Source organism: Rhinolophus hipposideros (assembly GCF_964194185.1).
Source record: "Rhinolophus hipposideros genome assembly, chromosome: 6".
Lineage (NCBI taxonomy): Eukaryota > Metazoa > Chordata > Mammalia > Chiroptera > Rhinolophidae > Rhinolophus > Rhinolophus hipposideros.
Genome location: NC_138052.1, coordinates 49,150,571 through 49,171,869, shown reverse-complemented (window position 1 = coordinate 49,171,869; position 21,299 = coordinate 49,150,571). Strand labels below are relative to the sequence as shown.

The following is a 21,299-nucleotide window of genomic DNA, read 5'->3' as shown; positions in this document are numbered from 1 at the left end:
ATCAGTGCTAAAATACTTTCAGAAGGTATATAATAATAATAACTTTACCTTGAGTATATTGCAAAGATGATGGAAATGGACTTTGAACTATCACTAGGTTTTTTAGATATATCTTTGAACTTCTCTTAGAAAAATCTTCTTCTGTGGAGCTCAGAGTGCTTAACATATTAACCCATTATTCTGAGAGACAGGTCAGTAGTATAGGACTTTTTTCTTTTTTAAGTTGAATGTGAGCTGTTCCAAAGTCATGTACGAGGTGGTTCCCCCAAAGGGGAGAACGAAATCATAACTTAGTTCACGGGCAAGATTCACCTCAAGTATCTGTGTCTTACTTAATAAGACTGGTACACTGTAAGGCAGTATTATAAGTTGAATTTTGTCTCCTCCAAAAGAATGTTTAAGTCCTAACCTCCCGAACCTCAGAACGTGGCCTTATTTGGAAATAGGGTCTTTGCAGGTATTGTCAAGTTAAGGTCATGAATGTGGGGCCTAATCCGATATGACTGGTGTCCTTATAAAAAGGGGATATTTGGGCATGGAGACAGATCACAGAAGGAAGACTATATGAAGAGACACAGAAAAAACATGTGAGGGTGAAAGCAGAGATCAGGGTGATGCAGAGATGAGGGTGAAGCCAAGGAACACCACAAATTCCCAGCAAACCACAAGAGGTCAGGAGAGGCATGGAGTATATTCTCCCTCACAGCCCTCAAAAGAAGCTGACCCTGCCATCACCTTGACCTCAGCCTTCTAGCCTCCAGAACTGTGAGACAATACATTTCCGTTGTTTAAGCAGCCTTGTTTGTGGTAATTTGTTACAGCAGCCCTAGGTAACTAATACGGTTGTGTTTAGTTACATCTGGGACAGCCCAAGAATCTACAACTGTAGACAGAACCATTTCACTCCCAGTTGGAGTAAGGTTGTGCCTTTTGTGTAAGCAGCAACAAATCCTTTACAGGAATATGTAGAATTTAAATTATAACCTACTAGATGTCTATGGAAGGTGAATTTAAATGATAACTGAAGATATGCCTATGGAAGGCAATCCTAATATGTATGAGTGAGACCGAGCCATTCACAAAGAATCACCAGGACGGGAACGGGCGCAGGCAGAGGATGGTCAGAGGACAGTCAGAGGACGGTCAGAAAGATTACTCCCTTGGGCCACACAGGGACGCTCTTCTCATGTTAATACACATATCTAAAACTGCTTCGGCTACACACACTGACAATAAATCCAGAATTTTGTTTTTACAATATTCTGCATTGAAATTGACACGCAAAACTGTTCTAGGTATTTACCTGTTGTTTCATTTAAAGCTGGCTCAAGGCGTATTGTTTCTAGAAAATGCTCTAAAATTTTTTCAGGTGTTCCTGACATCACAGTATACCTGGATAAGAAATAAAACATCGTTAACTTTTCAAAAGTGGTCAAATCATTAATAAATAACCTTTCATATATCTAAGATATATATATTTTTTGAGATCCCAGGGAACCATATCGACTTAACTTATGGACCATATTCTCCTTATGGTAAGAGAGACCATGTACCTTGCCACAGTCACACAGGAATATGATGGGAAAACTGCAAACTGAAGTAATTACTAAAAATGTGACTCTTTTTTCCCTACATGGAACTAAAGTAAACTTCTTGGAGAGTGGCTCTAGCAGGCTGGGAACTGAGCAACTCCAGCCTCGTTCCGAGGGGAATGCAAAGGAACATGTGAATCCCAGGGCAGTTCAGGTCAGGCAAGGGGAGCTGGTTAAGGCATAAGGGGAAGTGACTGTAAACTAGATTATCCATATATGGGTTACTTGTAGCAAGATTTCAGTCCCATACTGGATTTCCCTGCCTATTTCTGGAATGCTCTGTCTTTCCCAACTGTACACTGATATGTGTTTTGGAAATATAGCTAAGAATAAAATAAAACAAAACAAAACCCAAACACCAATGAGCAAACAAGCAAACCCCAGTAGCATTGAATAGCAAATCAACCAGCAATAAAAAATTCACATAATTAATTTCAGTGTCAAATATCAAGTATTTGGCAGGAGGGGGGCTGTTTTTATTCCAGAAGATCTGTCCATGGAGCATTTCAATCAACACAGAAGGATTTATTTTTTAGATTGAATGTGGGTTATTTAAAAGTCATATTCAAGATGGCAAAAAGACAGTTTATTAAAATTATAGGCAAAATATATTAAGATGATCTGGGGCTCCTATTTCAAAACTCAGACTTTACCTTTCTACTTGGTATCTCACATAAAGCCAAAGTGATAGGGAAGAAAACCAACAATGAAAAGAAAATTCTCTTATGAGCAGAAAGCACTGGTAGAATTCAGCTCCAGGAGAACCCAGATTTCTCTGCTTCCTCACCAACACCCTTTCCTTGCCTGTTTCAGACCTTGGAGGAAGTGTGTGCAGGTCCCAAGAATATCCCTAACACGTTAAATCCCCGGGTCTTAACCTCCTGCCTGAGGGAGTGAAGACGAGGCAATTCAACATGTGCCCCTGTGCATGTGAAAACGGAGTAAGGAAACAACCTCACTGATGAACAAGGTAACAGATGCAGTCTACCTAGAAGCCACCATTAGCTAAAACTTCTCTCTCTCTCTCTCTCTCTCTCTCTCTCTCTCTCTCTCTCTCTCTCTCTCTCTCTTTCTCTCCCTCTTTCTGTGTGTGCACACACAGGACCAAAGGAAGCTGAAGAGTTAAATCTCTGAGGAAACCTGGCCTTGGAAACTAGAAAAGGAAAGGGAGAATAGAAAAAATATATGGTTTAATCTCAAAAGCAGGACTCCTTTCTCAAAGTAAATAAAGTAGAAGACAATGATTTTTCCTTTTGTATGCGATGACTATTTGAGGAAAGGACAGGGCATATCTATAAATAACCTACGACACTTAAATGGAAAAAATTGCTGAGTTCATTCAGTAATTCCTAAAATATATGATTCTTTGATAGTGCTTAGATGAGCTGGAAGGGGAGCAGCCTTTGGCCACATAATAAGGAACTGGGGTTGGAAAGGGCACTTAGCATCTGCCAAATGTTTACTATGCCCCAGACAATGAGGTGGGCACTGAACACTGTCCTCATGTTTATTCCTGCTGGTTAAATATTATCTTTATTCTGCAGGTGGAGAAACTGCTCTGTAAAGGGAGGCTTCAGGCCCCCGGTCACACAGTTGGTAAATGTAAGCTCTCCGCTGTGAGCCCAGGTCTGGCTTCGGAGCCCAACTGTACACCTCACGGTGCTGCTCTGCCCGGCAAAAGGTTCTCTGGTGGAGCCCACATCTAGGTCCCCCAAGGTCATTCTGACAGGAAGTGTGCTGTGCAGTGAAAAACCCCTCTGAGGAAAACTTGTTTGCTCATTCCTGAAAACGAGTTTTAGCTAAATGAGAGTATAAATATATTACATAAAAAAGCAGTTCCTTGTTATTTACCGTGGCATTGGCAACTGATACATCAGTTTGAAATTTGTTCCCTCGTCAAAAGTTTGATTCTGGTAGAAGGTTGGCTTCACAGTCTGATGTTCTTTGTTGGGCCACCCCTTAGCTAGGTTATTATGTCTGGCCAAAAAGAATAAAGACCATGGTGGCAAGCCAGGTATCCTATCACGGCACTAGAGAGAGGTGGTCCTTCTCAACTCTGCCCATCTGGTCAATTGCAGACACCAGGGATCCTTCTTTCTCTACCAAAGGCTCCCTCTGCTGGTACAGCTGCTGTGGCTGCCTTACCCATCCTCTCCTGCTCGCTAAGCTCCACAGAAGGCTGTTCAGGTGTTGACATTCTTTGAGGGCAGGGAACTCTTTAAGAGGGAAGGCCAGGGAGCCTCTGGCCAGACATAGCCATCTGTGATTTTGCAGCTCTGGGTTTGGCTGAAACATCACGTTATTGCTTTGTTTCAGGCTGGACACTGCCAGGCACCTCCTGCTTGACCTCTGTTTAAATGAGGGACTTGAAGACCAGACTGCATGGCTCTTTCCAGTTTATTGCATGAAGGAATTACTCTAGTCCAAGTTAAAGAGAACCCCAATTGGTTACATTAGCCAAGCTGTGGGGTTATAAGCCTCTGACAGAAAATCTCTTCCTGACACCAAGTCTGGAAATAAGGACAAAAAAAGAGGTGATGGTGGAGAGGCCTGAAAGGAGATTATCTTTTTTTGCAAACAGGATGGAGTTGAACAATAGGGTGGTTTGATAGTCTAAAGAGAAAGCAAAACAGTAACAAAAACAGGAATAGTCATTTAAAATTCTGTCTTACTAAAACCACAAAACCACAAAGCAGAAGATAACCAACATGGTAAATTTTTGAGGGTTCCATATAGTTTACACATCATGAGAAATATTGTCCTGCTGTTGACATTTTAATATCACCCTCAGAGTTGAGTGGCTTGGGCGGAATCAGGCAATTTTGAAACTATTCTGGATTTCTCAGGGGAAAAATGAATTAGAAAAATAACATTATAATCAGCCAACAGCGACCCTCTTTGAGCTCAAATAGGACAATTTCTGAGGAGACAGAGGCCCTAAAGGTTCCTAAATTTTAAGTCCATGCAGAGACATGATTGTTGCCATTTTATCGAAGTTATCCAGAATATCAGGCCAAAATTCACTTACATGGCCTCCCCTTTTCAACTCTGGTCTGCCTTGGGAAAACGCAACATGGAAAATAGCCCTTGAGAGAGAGGGTTTTTATTTTTCAGGAAATTGATTTTGCATCATATGTTATTTTGTACTCAACAATACTTCTTAAATGGTGTGCTGTGAACACACACAAGTTTTTGAATTATATAAGAACTTTGGATTGGCCTACAAAGACACAAATAAGAAGATATAACAGAAATCAGATCCAGGCCTAAAAGAAGTTTAATACACATGGCCTCTCCTTTTCTGTTCCCTTTAGTTTGATTTCATAAAAAAAAAATAAAATCTATATTTGGAAGGTGCTCTGAATGGAAGATGTTGTAACAAGCAAATGCTTTTGATCATTCTGCCATGCTATGAAGAGCTGAAGGAAGGGGCCTCCAGGGGACCTTGGTCAAATGTTTCAAGGTGAAGAAGAATTTTCAAGGTTTCATTTTTCAGGAGGCCAATTTTTCCTGAGACATCTGAGGCATTATTAAAGAATGCAGATTACCACTATGAAATGGTCTACTTACATTTAAAAGCACTAAAGAAAAATCACTGGGGATAGTCCCAACCCTCAGATAAAAATGTTTTCATTCTTGTCCTCTGTAGGCTGGAAGGACTATTAAAAACATTTGAGCAAGAACATTTTCACGAATGGATAGGAGTGAAAAATAAGAAAATAATAAAGAATTCTAGGTGGTCATTTGATCGGTTTGTAAGTAAAAGGATAGTTTTTATATAGTCCATTTTATGTCGTTTCTTTTGAAATACATTGGTTTGAAATGCTTACTAGATAGTGTTGAGGTGACAGTATTTATCTAGCATATTTTGCTATTGTAATCTGCGAGGCTAAAGGAGAAAAGGCATTGAAGCTGGTCAAGCTGGACTTGAATCCCAGCTCTACCAGTACACGCTTTGTAATCTTGGGCAAGTAACTTGCTTCTCTGAATCTAAATTTTTCTATCTGTTAAAAGAGGTGTAATAAAGGAGTACATAAAATATGCAAAATCTACTATGGCCAGTCAATAATATCATATATCTTCCCATCTTCTTTGTAAATATGTGGATTCATCCAGACGAAAATGTTTGAGCCTCAGGCTTTTAGCCTAAACAAGAAAAATTCATCAGTTACAGTGAGTGTTCTGATTAGAGGGAATACCCCATTTACGTGGAGAACAAACAAAAATGACTTAGGATGCATTCTTTTTCAACATATTATTTGGTGACATTTCTTTAGCTACAAAATTGGTGTTTTTATTATTCTAAGAGTGAAAATTAATTTTTATTTTAAAAATGAGATGCTGTAACTTTCTGCAATGTCTTAGAGTTACCTTCCCAATTCTCCTGTCCTACCGTTCAAATGTTGGTACATTTGACGAAAACGTCTCATGTCGGAAGCTGCAGCAAAAGGTGGAACTGAACAGAGACGGTAAAGACCCAAGTTAAACAGGGACCTGAGAAATGTGAAGCAAGTACCCTTTTGACATTAGCAGGAATAAGTGTGGATCAGGCCAAATGGATTCTTCCGGGCTACAGTCAAAAGACTGTCTTACATTTGAAATCCGGGTTTCTGTCAAAGATCCTTATTCTGATACCAAGATGAAAACACTTCTTGAGAAATCCTACATATGAAATTCAAATACCAAAGGTTCTCATCTTCTAGGGGCCAATGTGTCCTTTGAGCTGCTAGGCATTTCGACTTCCATTGCTCTCTCCGATGCCTTCTGTTCCAAAGCTGTTAGAGTTGAACACTGTACACAGAGAGCACTTTTAGAGTAGGGGAACATTCTCCCCTGAATTACGCTAGGCAGCACGAAGCTCTACGCAGTGCCAGAAATGGACACATTACACTCCACAAAATATGGGATTAGTCAATAGAGAGAAACAAGTCACACACATGGCCGTCTTCCACTAAAAAGGGAGAACATGCTATTGTAGAAACGATGATACCACGTGAAAAGGTTAATCACAGTCTGGCAATTGCAGTGTTGGATGCAAACCTACTTTTGCTGAGGCTGTGAGTTCCCTTGATTAGGAGCCCTGTTCCCAGCTGGGACCTTCTCCAGCACCAGGACATCTTGGTCATGTTCTTTAAGCCTGACTGTGTTCGCCTCCACATCCTGCAAATACAAATTACACCACACACAGATGCTGCTGCTTTCTCAGACAATGGAAAACATTTCAAATGCTTCAGAAACTCCTTTGGGACTTGTGATGCTAATTGTTGTGTCTACAAATTAAGTCATTTTCAAAGTCATGGGCTGGAACGGCCAAAGACAGGACTAGATGAGGTTTGAGGCGTGCGGTTTCAAAGCTCTGATTTTTACCCCAGATTCAAAGAAATCAGCAGAGTGGAGAAGAGTGGTTGTGCTCTGAGAAACCTTTGGCGGAGGGTGGTATAGCAGGAAGATAAAGGAGCGATGCATTTGTTCTTTATAAAAATATGTGGCAAATAGCGCTCAGCGTCAGCCAAGTACTTTCATTCTGATTTTCTTCTGAGGGAATTTAAATTTGTCAGGAGTGGCACTTTTTCTCTCTAATCAAAAGACTTTAGATTTTAAAAAATCAGTTTGAAATGAATTAAAACATTTTTCAGTTATTTTGAATAATTTTATGAATTACATCAGTGATAATGGACCTAATGTGATTCTTTCAAAGACTGTGTTTTGGCTGACTGTAAATTCCATGTGTGTAAACTTCAGAGGATTAAAGTTTCCCTCTAAATTTCAGTGTCATCTTAAATAAATAATTTTAAAAATTTAATGTGTCTTTTCTCATCATTTGGTCACCATTTTAAAAGAGATTAGATGAGAACAAAGTTAAATTCCATGTGGCATTTTTTTCTGTATTATTCAATGGTATAGCTTTTAATTTAACTTTCTTTACTTTAAGAGAATGCATTCCTCAGACAAACTTTGGTGTCAGAAATTTTGCCGCTGAAGGCAAATACGTAAGGCTGTGTAGGGATAGGTGTCCATACAAGAAGAATGGAGAAGGCTGTTGTAAATCAACATTAAATAATGTCAAATGTACCTGAAAGCACAGACGCTGCATTTAGGACTTTCAGGTAGGCTAGAGAAAGATGGTCAGGCTGGGAGAGGCAGAGAAGGGAGTCTGCTCTGTGAGCCAGCAGGGAAGGCAACAGAGCACATGGTGGGGAAAGACCAGGGACCATCTCTTCTAACCATCACCTACTCTCATAAGTACCTTAACAAGCTTGGATCAGGCCCATCTGCAGAGCCAACTTTAAGTGCAATTTCATGGCTTCCTCTACCACCCCGATTATTCTTTACCTACTTTACCAAAGTCTGAAATTTGTGGAGTCTGAATCAATTTTGACATAACGCACTTGCAATGAAAATGCTTGGTTGGAGTAACCACGATTGATGTTAATTCCCACTAAAATGTAATCACTTAATAAATCAAGAGAGTGATGATATGAGAAAGGTTTGGATTTGGGAGGAGATCGGACATAGAGACTAAGAAGGTTTAGGATAGAGAAATACATGAATGGGAAACGACACAGAAGTGGAAGCCTAGGGTTGCAAAGAGAAACATCTCACACTTTGACATTTGCCAAGGCAGTTCCTCTTTGTCTTTAATTCTCATGGACCGGCTAAGATATGTGCAGAGTTGTTTGGTCCAGCATAGCATGTCACAGTTGCTGGAATACCCCCTCTGGACCCCAGAAGGCACTCCAGCACCTGGAACATCCTAAGTCTGTGACCAAGGCTCTTTAGTCCCAGAGCATTCATTATTCACAGCATTGCTCAATTACCATGACACCCAACTCTTTGCTTATCTGGCAAAAGCAAAAACGGGATACCCCCCCCCCCCACTGCCATACTTTGCCTTAGACTTACCCTCAGGATCCGGTTGAAATCCTCCTTGTCTACTCTTAAGAAATGGCAATTATCTTCTCGCAAGACGATAGATGCAGCTCTTGGGGCATCATTCACTAGTGCTAACTTGCCAAAGTCATCTCCCTCATGCAGGGTACAGACCACACCCTGGAGAGAGCAGAACATTCAGATGGAGATGGTCGCTGAAACGGAGCAAACACCCATCCTCCTCATACCCCTTTGCCCCTGAACACTGTGTAGACAAATGGGCGATACTCAGGGATGCTTAACGGGAGTTATATAATTAAAATTATAATGTTTTGGTTTTCTTTCATTAGATAATAGGGGCTATGACCTAACTTAAATGTACACATTATAATCTATAAGGAGATAAACCCCAGAAAGTTCAATACTACTCTGAGTATGCTAATTTAGATAATTTATGATTAGAGATGCTATAATGTCTTTTCTACAACGAGTAACAATGTTGTTGCAAGTCTAATTGTAGCACTACATTGTTAATACTTAGAGCCACACTAGTAAATGGAGCATAATAAAATTTCAAGAAGAAAAAGACATATATACCTTGCCATAAATGACTACATTCACTGATCCTTTTAGAATAATGTACCAGGAGGTACCTTCTTCCCCCTGGTTAAACACTAGATACAAAAAGATAAAAAGACTTATGACAAGAATAAAAGCACATCAATATAAATCACAACTTATCAAATCATCATTTTTAAGTTTCCAGAATTACGCATTTATTCCAGAGGGAAAGAAATAACTGGCAAATACTAACTTATTCAGGTGGAATATTATTTCCTTTTCTATAGAACATGAAAGGAACAGAAACACTACTCTACTTGCTATGCCTGGAAAGATCCATTTTCACTAGATATCAATTCACCAGCAATCCATTGTATTAAGCAATACAATTTCCCCAACAATTCATAAAAAACTTATCATGCTATAGAAAATAGTTTTTTAAAGTAATCTAATTAGTAATGTGAAGTTTGAAAACATGCAAACCAGCACTACATATTGTTTATGCATTGCGTATCTACATATTTTTTAAAAAGTGGATTGGAATGATAACCACTACATATGGAGTAGGAGTTACCTTGGGGAGGGAAAGAGAAGAATAAGATAAAGGAGGGAACAAGGGGTTTTGAACTGTAGCTATAATTTCATTCTTTAGAAAATATGAAAAATGTGGTCTAATGTTAGTGTTCAATAAAGATGAAAATGGTGTTGTCATAATCTCTATTATTTGTTTGACATACTTAAATATTTCATAATAAAATGAAAACAATCAGTAAGTTTAAATAAAAAGAATAAAAGTAGTGATCATAAAAAAAATAAAGCGAACCTATAAAATCTCAAGAAAGAAAATTTTTTCTAAAATAAATATCAATGTTAGAAATACCATTTTTGATGACTGAAAAATGTTTTGAAATATAATTTTTATAACTGGTTTTGCTTTTACAATTCATGCTCCCTGAGTATTTGACTAACAACTCAGGTTGAAGAAAGAGCAAGACTTTCCAGTGAATGTCTTTTGAAATGTTAGCAGGTGTCCATTAAAGAAGTGTTCTAAGTTTCACTAGGTTTAGAAGTGTCACTTGAAATGGAATGAACATTTGTCTTCATTGCAGAACTGAGAACCTAAGCACGCTGATGCATCTCATGGTTCTCCAAGGAAGATTAGAGAAGGTGGCATTTACTGACCTGAGTAGACAATTAACCCTGCTTTTCAAGGACTTTGCAGATTAGTGGGAAATGCTAGCCTACATAATTTTGTTCACATTTATTAATATCAGGTTTCAGTTTCTTCCTTCCAGATATGATCATAGAACTAAACTACAACCTGGATTCTGGAGAGATCCTATATATTAGTACTTCATAAATATTTGGGTCAAAGAAATTCTCTCAGGCTTGGAGCTCATGGTGGAAGTGAAAGAAGAAAAAGAAAACAGGATTGTTTATCATTCTAACTAGCAATCTCCAGAGATGGCCTAGTTCTACCAACGCAACAAACTGAAGTGAGGTCATTGTGAAAGGGTCCTGCCTGGGATTCTGTCCGAAGGGCAGCAACTTCATCCCGCCCCCTTTAAATACTGCCTGAGCCTGTAGGTAAGGAGCCAGTGGAGACTCAGGCTGGTAACTGCTCCCAGGTTGGTACCAGAAAACCACCACGTTGCAGAATAACGGACACGTGCTGGGAGTGATCACAGGTCCCAAAAAACAAAAGTGACACAGGATGTCCTGCGAAGTCTGACCCAGGTCTAAGAGACGGGAGCATTTCCAGCAGGCTCCCGTGTCATCAGAGAAATGTCCTCTGACAGCTTTCACTTACACACGGTCCCTCCTTTGGCATGAGACTCAAAAATGAGAACACCTGCTAATTCCCGTTTCACCTACAAAAAAAAGGAGAAAGAAAGGGTTTGCTCATGGGCAATTACTAATAACATGACAATACTTTATTCCTTTTTGGTGATTGTTCTCAGATATAACTTCCTTAGCATCTCATGAGAAAGAGTAGGGATGATTTATGAGGTAGAATTCAGATATTCCTGCCCCTCTCCCATGACATAATACACTCCTCCAGTTCCAACAGTACATTTAAATCAAAGTTCCTCTGACCATGGTCAGTAAAAGACCACTTACTGTGGTAGAAAGATGGGATAAGGCTTTAATGTGAAGGAGCTCTTCATAGATAATCTCTAGATCGTCCACAGTCCTCTGGCCAGGTCTACAAAGAAAAAGGTAACAAAGAAATAATGAGAGAAAAAATTCATCACTAAACCTTGCAATATAGAAAGAGATTCAAGGGTCAGTAACATGTTCACAGATTTCTTAGGAGAAATCTCTAGTAAAAGATATTGGCAGATGGGGGGAGATTATGCCATTATAATCCCTGAAGGAATTTTTGAAATGAATGTGTTCCTTAATTGAAGACTTTGCACAGTCCCCTTCCCTTTCAACCTCAGAGGGAAGAACTCCACTCACTTTGTAGTTAGCTAATTTATCTCTCACTCTGTAGACAATTGCTCCAAAAAATTGCTTTCCATTACCATCTTCATAACAACAAAACTTATCTTTTAACACAACTAGGAACAATTGGTTTCATTACTGGATGAATGATCCACATTCCTTGAAATTTTTCGTGATAGCTTAGCCTAATAGGATAATAATGCTGTTATCACTATGTTTTGGGTTATGTAAAACGCTTATACCACAGGACTCAAATAAAGGATGTATACAGACTCAACATTTTCTTATCTGTTCCCGACAAGGTGAGGGCATGAGAGGAGGAGAAAGCAAATAACAGTGTCTGGGATTAGGAAGAAGGGGAAGGAAGGAAGGTATACACTTATATTTCCAAATTCTCTTCCATGGATGACTACTGTTCCATGAGCTGTAAATCAGTGTACTAGTTAAGTTTTCTTTTCTGTAATTTATTATAAAACTGGTATCTAATAATCTGCCCTCAAGGATGGGGCGTGGGGGTGTTATGAACATTTTAGCATGGGAGGACAGAGGGGATTCCTAATCATCTTTCATGTCTATAATTATTCCGTAATCACCAATAGTCTTTAATTATAGATCAGTCATAATAGATATGATTGGTCAGTAATTTAGATTTTTCTGTATCTCTTTGCAATATCAGAAACCCTGACTATTACGTATTGAAACTTAAAGACAAACTTTTAAATACCCAAGAGTTCTCGTTTCAAACCTCTTGTGTGACATCAGAGCCTTAGTCTCATCTGTAAACTGAGGACAGTACCTTCCTGAGAGAGACATGAGAGGAGCTCCAGTGGCGCAATCGGTTAGCGCGCGGTACTTATACGGCAGTACATGCAGAGACATGAGAGCTAAAGGAAGCAACAAATGTGAAAGTCCTTGCATGTTTATTCGCGTAAGTTAAAAAAAAAAAAAAATCCAGCAAAGTGATATTCAAAACTCAAACCCTTGCACAAATAAAGTACATCTGGGCCAGCAAATTACATCTGAAACTTACTTAATTACTAGATAAGTACTCTGAGCAATCAAAACTGAATTGTAAATATTCTAACATGGGTAATTAAATAATTTTGCAACCATGTTATAATACGGGGGAGATGACAGATCAAGTGGGGGCTAATCGGAGGAAGGAAGCTCTTTGCACACCTTCACATTACCTTCTCAAGGATAGTTTTAATATGAACAAAAGCTATCGTTTTCTTATAGCATTAATGGAGGATACATTTCCTGGTCTTGACTATACAAAGACAGATACTAAATCTTGGACCATAACCCAAGGAGATGCCAACCAGGGTTACCTCCTGCCAGGGATCACCACTGAAGGAACAACTGTGCGTCAATCCAGTGCTGAATGGTGGAACTAGAAAGTGTGGGCCCCAAAAGACACAGACTGAAGCAAAAGCTGTGGCCACAGGGCTCTGAAGGAGCCAGGCTTTCTCAGCAAGGGGCCTAATCTACTACTTGACTTAGACGTGGGGAGTTTGGAAGGAGGATCCTTGGGGATTTAAAAGTCAATTGAGTCACCTCAGTCCATCTACTACAATAGAGGCAGCTGAGGTGAAAGGCTCAGGTAGGCGTAATAGGATTACGGCTCTTTAGCACAAGGAGCTGCCCTGCTGTTCTTGCCACTTGACATCAGCTGCGAATAGCATGGACCCTCATAGAAGCTTGGCTAAAGAGAAAACAGTCGCCAAGTCTCCTTCTCACCTCCATGGGATAGGCTGTTACGGAGGGAGGAGAAAAAAAAGAAAGGGGTAGAATTTAGCTCTCAAATCTCAACAGATTCAAAGTTGGAATTCTGGGAGCCGATCTCTATGAGTTTAGGGAGAGTGTTTACATAACATCAATATGAAATCCATACTGATCAACTCTTACAGATGAAAAAGAGTGCTGCCTTTAGAATCTACAAATCCCATTATATTAAAAAATGATTATATATTGTCCAAGAGTTAACACATGATAAAGAACTCAGTCAGATCTTCAATGCAGCATATTAAAAATTGTACGTAGTGGTTCAAGGCTGCTCTTTGGGCCAATATAGGCAGTCTCACGACGTGCACCCAAGTGTGGGAAACAGAGGCAAAGACGGCAATAGTCGAGCTGTTTTGGAAACCTACTCAACTTAGCACTGCCCCACACCCCTGAGCACTGCCTGATGCTCTCTTCTCCCCATATCCTGCTGCCCTCCTGGCCTTTCTTCCTGCTTTCCTAAACATTTGTTCCAATGTCTCTGTTGGTCTTGTTCTTTTGTTCACCTCCTGAATTGTGCTGTGCCCCAAGGTTCTGCCTTCCCTGTTTCCACTTTGTTCTGCCTTCGCTCCCTGGGAAAAATCCCCAAATTTCATTTATATTATGCTGAGACCTAAATCTTTATCTTCAGACAGATCCTTTTCCTGAGCTCCAAGAGCTTCCTGGCCATTTCTTCCAAGACAACCCATAAGTACACAAACTCAATCTGTCTAGGAGAATTCCCTCGTCATCACACAAGGCTCTTCAAAAGCAGATCTTAATTTACTTTCCCAGACTCATCTGTCTTCCCTCTTTTCACACCTTCCTTCATGGCTCTGATCTCTCTCCAGCTATGCCAGACATCTCTCCATTCCTCAAACATGCTAGGCTTTTTCATGCCTCCAAGACTTTTCACATGCTTCTTCTCTTTGCCTTGATTGTTTTTTTTCTGCTTCACGCCCGGCTCAGATGTCATCTCTCTTGGGTAATACTAGTTCTCCAACCTTTATTCTTCATGGCATATGGTCCTACTGCTGTGGTAATTACAATATACTGTGAAGAATGTTATTTGCTTATATATCCATAACTCTAGACTGCTCTTCTCAAGAGACGCAGCATATGCTAGTGCAAAGGGCACTGGATTAGAGGCAGAATCAGGTCTAAATCATGAGCTTCCTAGGAGCCTGGTTGCTTTAATGCCTTGTTTCTGCATCTATAAAAGGAGGATAATAAGCAGAACTGTTGTAAAGACCAAATGAATTAATACCCATGGAACACTGAAATATCGGAAATATGGCACAAAATGTAGCATGGCATTACTATCAGGGTGGATGTTTAATATGGCTCATCAGATGAATCCTCACAATTAATGCTGAATTCAGGGTCTTCCCAAGGGAGATGGTAGCAATACCACGGACCAATTCTTATTTGGTGGCCTGAGACCTATGGGGCTTATGCTCTGTTATCCTTCCTACCATGTTTTCCTGAAAAGAAGACCTAACTGGAAAATAAGCCCTAGCATGATTTTTCAGGATGACATCCCCTGAACATAAGCCCTAATGCATCTTTTGGAGCAAAAATTAATATAAGACTTGGTCTTATTTTGGGGAAAATGTCACGTGACGGGGGTTGTAGGGAGCGAGGGGGGCAGCGCAGGGTTAAGAAAAGATAGTAGCTGTGAATAGAGTGAAGTGGGGCTAAGGGGCGCCCAGTCCCAAACAACCCTCATCACGTGGGACACGACAGAGAAACATGGTATTAAAGGTCAGGCAAGACAAGGTGCCCATGACACTACTCACTTTTGATACAGCATACATTTGTGTAATGGTAAAAATCAATTATTAATGGAGGGAGGAGATAGGATGAAAATGGTGGACCTCACCTCCTGTAAAATGATGGAAAAGATATATTTTCTGAAGTATTATTGATTTATTCATCTAGTTGTGAGGAAGAAATTCCATCTTAGACCAGCCGAAGTTACTCAGACTAAATAAGTCAAGATCAGAGAGGGCCTGGACAGAGATGACCATCAAAGACCAAGGAGCACTGTTGGGTGGGGCCCTTTTATGGCTGGATTTTTGTCTGCCATGCTTAAGATCTGATGGAAAAGACATTTTAAAATCCAAAACTGCACTGAAAAAAAATAAGTGCCACCATCACCACAAACCACAAAATAGTATCATCAGCTGACCAGAGAGATCTAGGAATTCTTGAATGATAGAAAACCTATAGGAATAAAATGTCTGAGAAATGACTGGAAGCAGCCACAGCTTGACACTCACAGAAGGAAACCACTATGGGGGGAGGTCGACTGCTGGTAAGATAAGGGCAGGAGAGGGTCCAAGTGGTTAGTCACATGACTGTTCCTCTCAGGTCAGTGGGCAGTTGGGCCCCCTCTCCCCCACTCCACACTGAGCAATAGGCAGTGGCAGAGTTTACAGCCAGGCTAAAACTTGAGACCTGCTGTCTAAGACAAATGCCCAGCGAGGAGCCTGAGAGAGAAGCAGAACAGAGCATGTGAAAGCCTTGGCCCTCCTGCCAGACCCAAAGGAGGAAAAGGAGTGGCAGTTCCCCCAGGAGGGAAATACTCAGAAAGGCTCCATTCCTGGGAAATCCTCCTCAGTTTGGCAACTAGTGAGAAGAAGGGGTGGCGGGACTTCAGCCTGCCTGCACCCCCTCATGCCTCTCATACAGCAAAGCCTGAAAGGAAACATGGCCCCCACTGCCTTCAGGGGTGGCTCTGTTGGGGGTGTGACCACCACACCTGTCCAGAGACCCTTTTGGCAGCTTATTCTACTCCCTGGTGCTCCATGCATCAATAACCACGATGGAGAAATAAAGAATTCCACAGGGACTCGTTGGATCCTGTGGAGAAACTCATGGCAGCCGTTTGAAACAGAACGGAACAAAGCCTAAGAACAGTTTAGTCTGAGTCCTAAATAACATTCAAAATAAAAGGGAAAAAAAAGAAAGAAAAAGAACCAACTGTCAGGTCTAAAGTGGTCAAATAATCATAGAGCAGGCCACTGTCACTTGCCAATCCACCCAGGTAGCCCGGAACTTTTTGGTCCTGTTTACAGCACGTTTTTAATGAGGTGAGAGAAGTCAGGACTGCAAGGTGTGAAGAGACTTACTTTAAAACATGAGTATACTCATAGTTAGCAAAACAACGAAAGCATTCCTGAGCGGTTTGCTACCAGCAAACTCACTGTTGCCCGGGGCCTCGACATGTCGTTAGGATTGAAAGCTGAGGGAAGTCCCAGGGAGGACGCCAGATGGAGCAACCTGTACCCACCAGAATCAATCAAAATGTGAGCCCCTCTCCCACCCCAGGTGGGTCTTCACGGCTGTGGCAGCAGCGACCAGAGAACAAGCCCAGCCTCTTCCGAGGCCACCAGCTCAGAGCAGCTGTGCCATCTAGTGTCACAGAGAAGACTCACCTCTCTACTCTTGAATCTGACAAAGATTGTCCTCTTCATCTACCCCACCCCTTCAAAGAGCACCCGATAACATCTAAAACTGAGCCTTCCCCATCACACTCACTGAACAAAGGTGCTTTATAAAAGCGGGTTTCTCGTGGCAAACAGTGGCATTAAGCATCTTTGGTGCTTTGGTCTTTACGGGGGTGAAAGGGAAAAAGTGGAGAAGAGATTCTGCAAATCAGCCCCCAGCCTGTTCAAACAGTAATGAAAGAGTCCCAAGGACTGAAGACAGTGTGGCTTTCAAGAGTCAAGGGAACACTGTCCCCTGAGCACCTTCACAGAGTAACCTACAGGCTGGGGAAGTGAATTGACTCTGGCTGCTATGAGTGGCAGCCGGTGAATGTACCTGGTCTTTACTTGTCCTTCTCCAGATGTCACACACAGGGAGCGATATTAGGCATCCCCGCTTCTTTACAAATCTGTGTGGTGCCACATTGATGTGGATTTGTTGGATCCCGCTGTGGAAAGGCCTACTTTCTGCAGGGGATGCATTCTGGCAGCAATGTCTAGTTACAGACAAGATAATAAATGGGGATGGATGGAGAAGCAGTTTATACATTAAAGGATGGGAGGACTCGGGTGATATTGGGAGCTGCTGGTAAATATAGTTTTATCACGGAATTTATCAAGGTCAGAGACGGAGCTCCTCAGTTATTGGAACGTGGCTAAAATGAGGGATTTGTCCAGCTACCAAGCAGTACAATGGCATGGCCGGTGGTAAAACATGCAGGTGAGAAAGGAGATAACCCAGTTCTTCTAGGCCTGTCACCTAGTAGAGCTACTCCGTGGTGCATGGAGAAAATACCCAGAAAAGTCAACACTATAAATAGTGCCATAAATCATAGTCAAGCTTCAAAATCAGGAAAGGGCTTTATTTTTTCTGGGGGCAGGTGGTGGTGGTAAGAATGCTTTCTATTTGTTGCAAACACTCCACCTCAGTAGACCTGATTCTCCTGCTGACAAGTCACTTCTCCAACTTGGATCATTTTCCAACACCTTTAAGGTATCACCTCTTCCACTTCCCCTATAGGAAAGTTTGCTGTGGTTTCCCACCCTTCTCTAACAAACCAGCAAAACGTGTTTCTTTTTTTTATCTTCCAGGACCCTTGCTTCTTAAGACCTTGCACCTTAAGTGATAGAAACATTCCAGGAGCCTGGTGACTGTCCATTTAAAGTGTCCTGCCCAGATATGTCTGCTCACCTCCCTGCCACTACACCACCCCTTCACCTTATCTTTCACCCAGAAAAGGGCATTTTAAGTTTATCAGATGCTATTAGGCATTTTGTAGTTCTGTGTACACGGGAATTCTTTCCTTCTTTGCGAAGTTAGAAACGAATAGTTTACAGCTGCAGTAAACGGCAAATGCTTTATGAATATTTGTGAGAATTGAAGTCAGCTCCTTTAGGACATGGGGTAAGTGTTCCATAATTCAGGGCCTCTGAGTACTAAGTGTTTTGGGGACAATGTGATTTGATGTTTTTCATGTTTAGAAACAACATTCTTCCAGCAAAAGTGTTTACTGTGAGGACACATTAAACATTTAACATTAAACATTAAACCTTTTAAAGGTGCAACTACAAACATTTTCCTTTAAAACACCTTAGCAGCAAGTTGAAAAAAAACCTACAAATTTGGATGGAAACAGATATTAACAGTATAGCTACCTGCCTTTGTGTATGAGGCATATGTATGTCAGATAGAAAATGCAAACGTTTTTTGAGGAGGTGCTATGTGGACTTTTCCCAGTAAAAATTAATTCTTAATTAATCAGGGACAGATGGATTATCCATATTTCTTTGGATCTCATTGTTTGTCCAGTAAATCCACCAGAAAGGACACAGTTAAGGCAACCTAATATGAAGGAAAGAATATTATCCATGAAGACAAAATGAAATTGGATTTGGAGTAAGCAGACTCAGGCTCCATTCCTCCTTCAGCCACGTATATTACTGTGTGACGGTAAGGAAGACACGCAACATCTACTAGGCTTAATTTCTTCATCTATAAATCGTGGATAACAACACAAGTCCTACTCAGTTCACAGAGTTACTTTGAGGTTCAAAGAGGTGATGAATGGAAGGTCACTATATAAACTAGACAGTGTGACTCATATGTTAGTTTTGTTTGCAATTCCCGCTAGTGGGTTAATGTGAAGTTTTTCTACAGTGGAGGGTACACTTGTACTCCATTCAGGTCTACGTGGCAATAATTAAACGAGATGAGGTTTGTCTGTAACAATTATTTTTAAATCAGAGTTCCATGACATCTTTCCCAGTGCTCAAAGACTAAATCCAGGAGGCCATTTGGAATCCTTTTTGGCTGATTCCAAAAGTAGATTCCAAAGTAGGTGGTCCACAGTAGAGAAAATAGGTGCCAGAGTCAGGCAGACCTGGACCAACCCTGAGTCCACCACTTTCAGGATAAATGCAGGCAAGTGACTTAACCTAAGCGTTTCCCAATCCATAAAATGGGAGATGCTATTAATAACTACCTAATAGTTCTGTTGAAAAAAAACCCTGAATTAGATTATTGTTGAACACAGTGCCTAGCACATATGTGCTCAATCAATCTTGGCTGTGATTAAATATAATTGCATTTGTTTTTTACAATCCCCTTGTGAAGCTGGGAGACCATACATGAGCAGGCATGATTAAACTCATTTGATAGCATAAAAGGTTTGTAATCTGGAATTGCTGGGTGACTTATTGGCAAATTGGTAAGACTAGGATCCAGGGCTGTTGTGCTGAGTATTACGTTCAATTTTATTTAGCAGACTCTTGGGTCGAATGGATGTATCTCAAATGTTGTTATTAAATTCTCAAAATATAATTAATTTTAATCTCATAAAACTCAATATCTGGCATCTGTCTTTAGTCTCAGTCCCTTCAACCATTCTCCACAGGGAGCAGAGACACCTACCACAAAGCCGACCACACCATACCTCCCTTTAAAACTCTTCAATGGTTTCCCAAATGGTAACAAAAAAAATATCTAAGGTACATAAAGGGCATAGAAGATGCCCTTCAACCTGACCTCAGCCAGACTCTCCAGCCAAGTTTACTAGCACTTCCGGTCTGGGCGCTCCTTCAGTGTGAAACAACTATTGTTCCCTGCTGGAACTTTCCTGACATCTTTCTGGGCCCACCCCCATCCCTGCTCCCCTGCCAGGCTAGGAGTTGCTTCTTTGTTCTGAGAAGAAGAGCACTAAAATATTATTTTTTGCTTCTGTTAAGAAGAAAGAGCTTGAGAATCAACCTAAACATCCAACAATGACAAACTGATTGCATTAAGGAACATTCAGAGGATAGACTACTATGTACCTATTAAAAACCCCATCCTTAAAGACTATTTAAGGTTAAGGGAGAATGCCATGATATATTATTAAGTGTAAAAAGTTAGGAATGGAAATATAACCACAGGAATAGGCACCAAAATGTTAATAATAATTATTTCAGGGAGATGGAGTACAGGTGTTATTTATCCTTCTTTAGCTCTTTTCAGTAGTTTCCAAAACTTCCACAATGAACAGATTGACTTTAACAATAAAGTCATTAAATCTTGAGGGAATCTTATAATAAACCCGAAGCTGTAAATGGGCAGTGACATCATCTTCCCCTCTCCCGAATCTGAATCCACATGGCAGCAATCCAGTGGTTGGTTTCTTGGTCACGTAACCACAAAGGATAAGTGGTAAATTGCTTTTACAGGGGCGAGGCAAATTCAACCCCAAGAAATGGCCCGCTTAATTCAATCATTGCTTCGGGTAACTTCTACAAGCTTTCACTGAGGGCACAGCAATCTTTCCAGGAAAAACAATGGCAAAGTTTGTCATGCCGTGAAGGGGAAAATTCACAGTGAATTTCATCTTTCATAAAGATTAGGCTCTTTCAGTCATACTTCTCTTTTCCTCCGATTTACATTTGAGAATGGACTTCATACTTTGAACATACTCTTGACATTTCCCAACCAAAATCAAAAGCCTAGCCACCACTGATTTTAGGCTTCCTAACCTGGGTTCCACTGAGGAAGCAAATTTCCCTATAATTATCAGGATTTCACATTTCACACCCTCAAAAACAGCTTGGACAACTAAATACCGTATTACCACAGGCTCTGCTAATTAAGAGAAAACCCCAGCCTCTCAAGTGCCCTCTACAGCAAGTGTGTGAAACAGCTGTCCTAACACTGCCAAATGACTGGTAAAAAACACCTGCCCTTCCCCCACATATCTTTTCGTGTTACTTGGCCATCTTAAATTGTTTTCTTTCAACCTAATGCACCATAGCATATGTTAGAAAACATTAATTTATTACATGAAATAAATGAATTTAAGTTTCTGAATTTCCAATCCATTTGAAAGACTCCAGAACCTACCAATAATTTTCTCTCTCTCTCTCTCTCTCTCTCTGTCTCTCTCTCTCTCTCCTGCACAGGCCTAACTGACTTATCACTTTCTCAACTATTTAAGCTTTTAAGCTTTTAGGGAATTTCAGAATTGCAGACCTCCCGGAACCAGATTTGGGAAATGGCATCTACTTCATTTCCCTCCGACCTTTAGGCTGGTTTCTCATAGACCATTCTAAA

At 40.7% G+C, this 21,299-nt stretch overlaps 1 protein-coding gene across 6 annotated transcripts in view; it reads right to left on the bottom strand.

Annotated features, from left to right (window-relative positions):
• The window catches only part of RAPGEF4 (Rap guanine nucleotide exchange factor 4), a 278,720-nt gene that overhangs the window by 51,384 nt on the left and 206,037 nt on the right, over nt 1–21,299 (bottom strand). For all 6 annotated transcript variants that reach the window (XM_081051093.1, XM_081051094.1, XM_081051095.1 and 3 more), the window contains 6 exons: nt 11,145–11,229; nt 10,834–10,894; nt 9,060–9,136; nt 8,496–8,642; nt 6,637–6,752; nt 1,304–1,392 (listed from right to left, as the gene is read on the bottom strand). In XM_081051093.1, the coding sequence (XP_080907219.1) occupies nt 1,304–1,392; nt 6,637–6,752; nt 8,496–8,642; nt 9,060–9,136; nt 10,834–10,894; nt 11,145–11,229 (575 nt within the window). The remainder of the gene's footprint in view (nt 1–1,303; nt 1,393–6,636; nt 6,753–8,495; nt 8,643–9,059; nt 9,137–10,833; nt 10,895–11,144; nt 11,230–21,299) is intronic.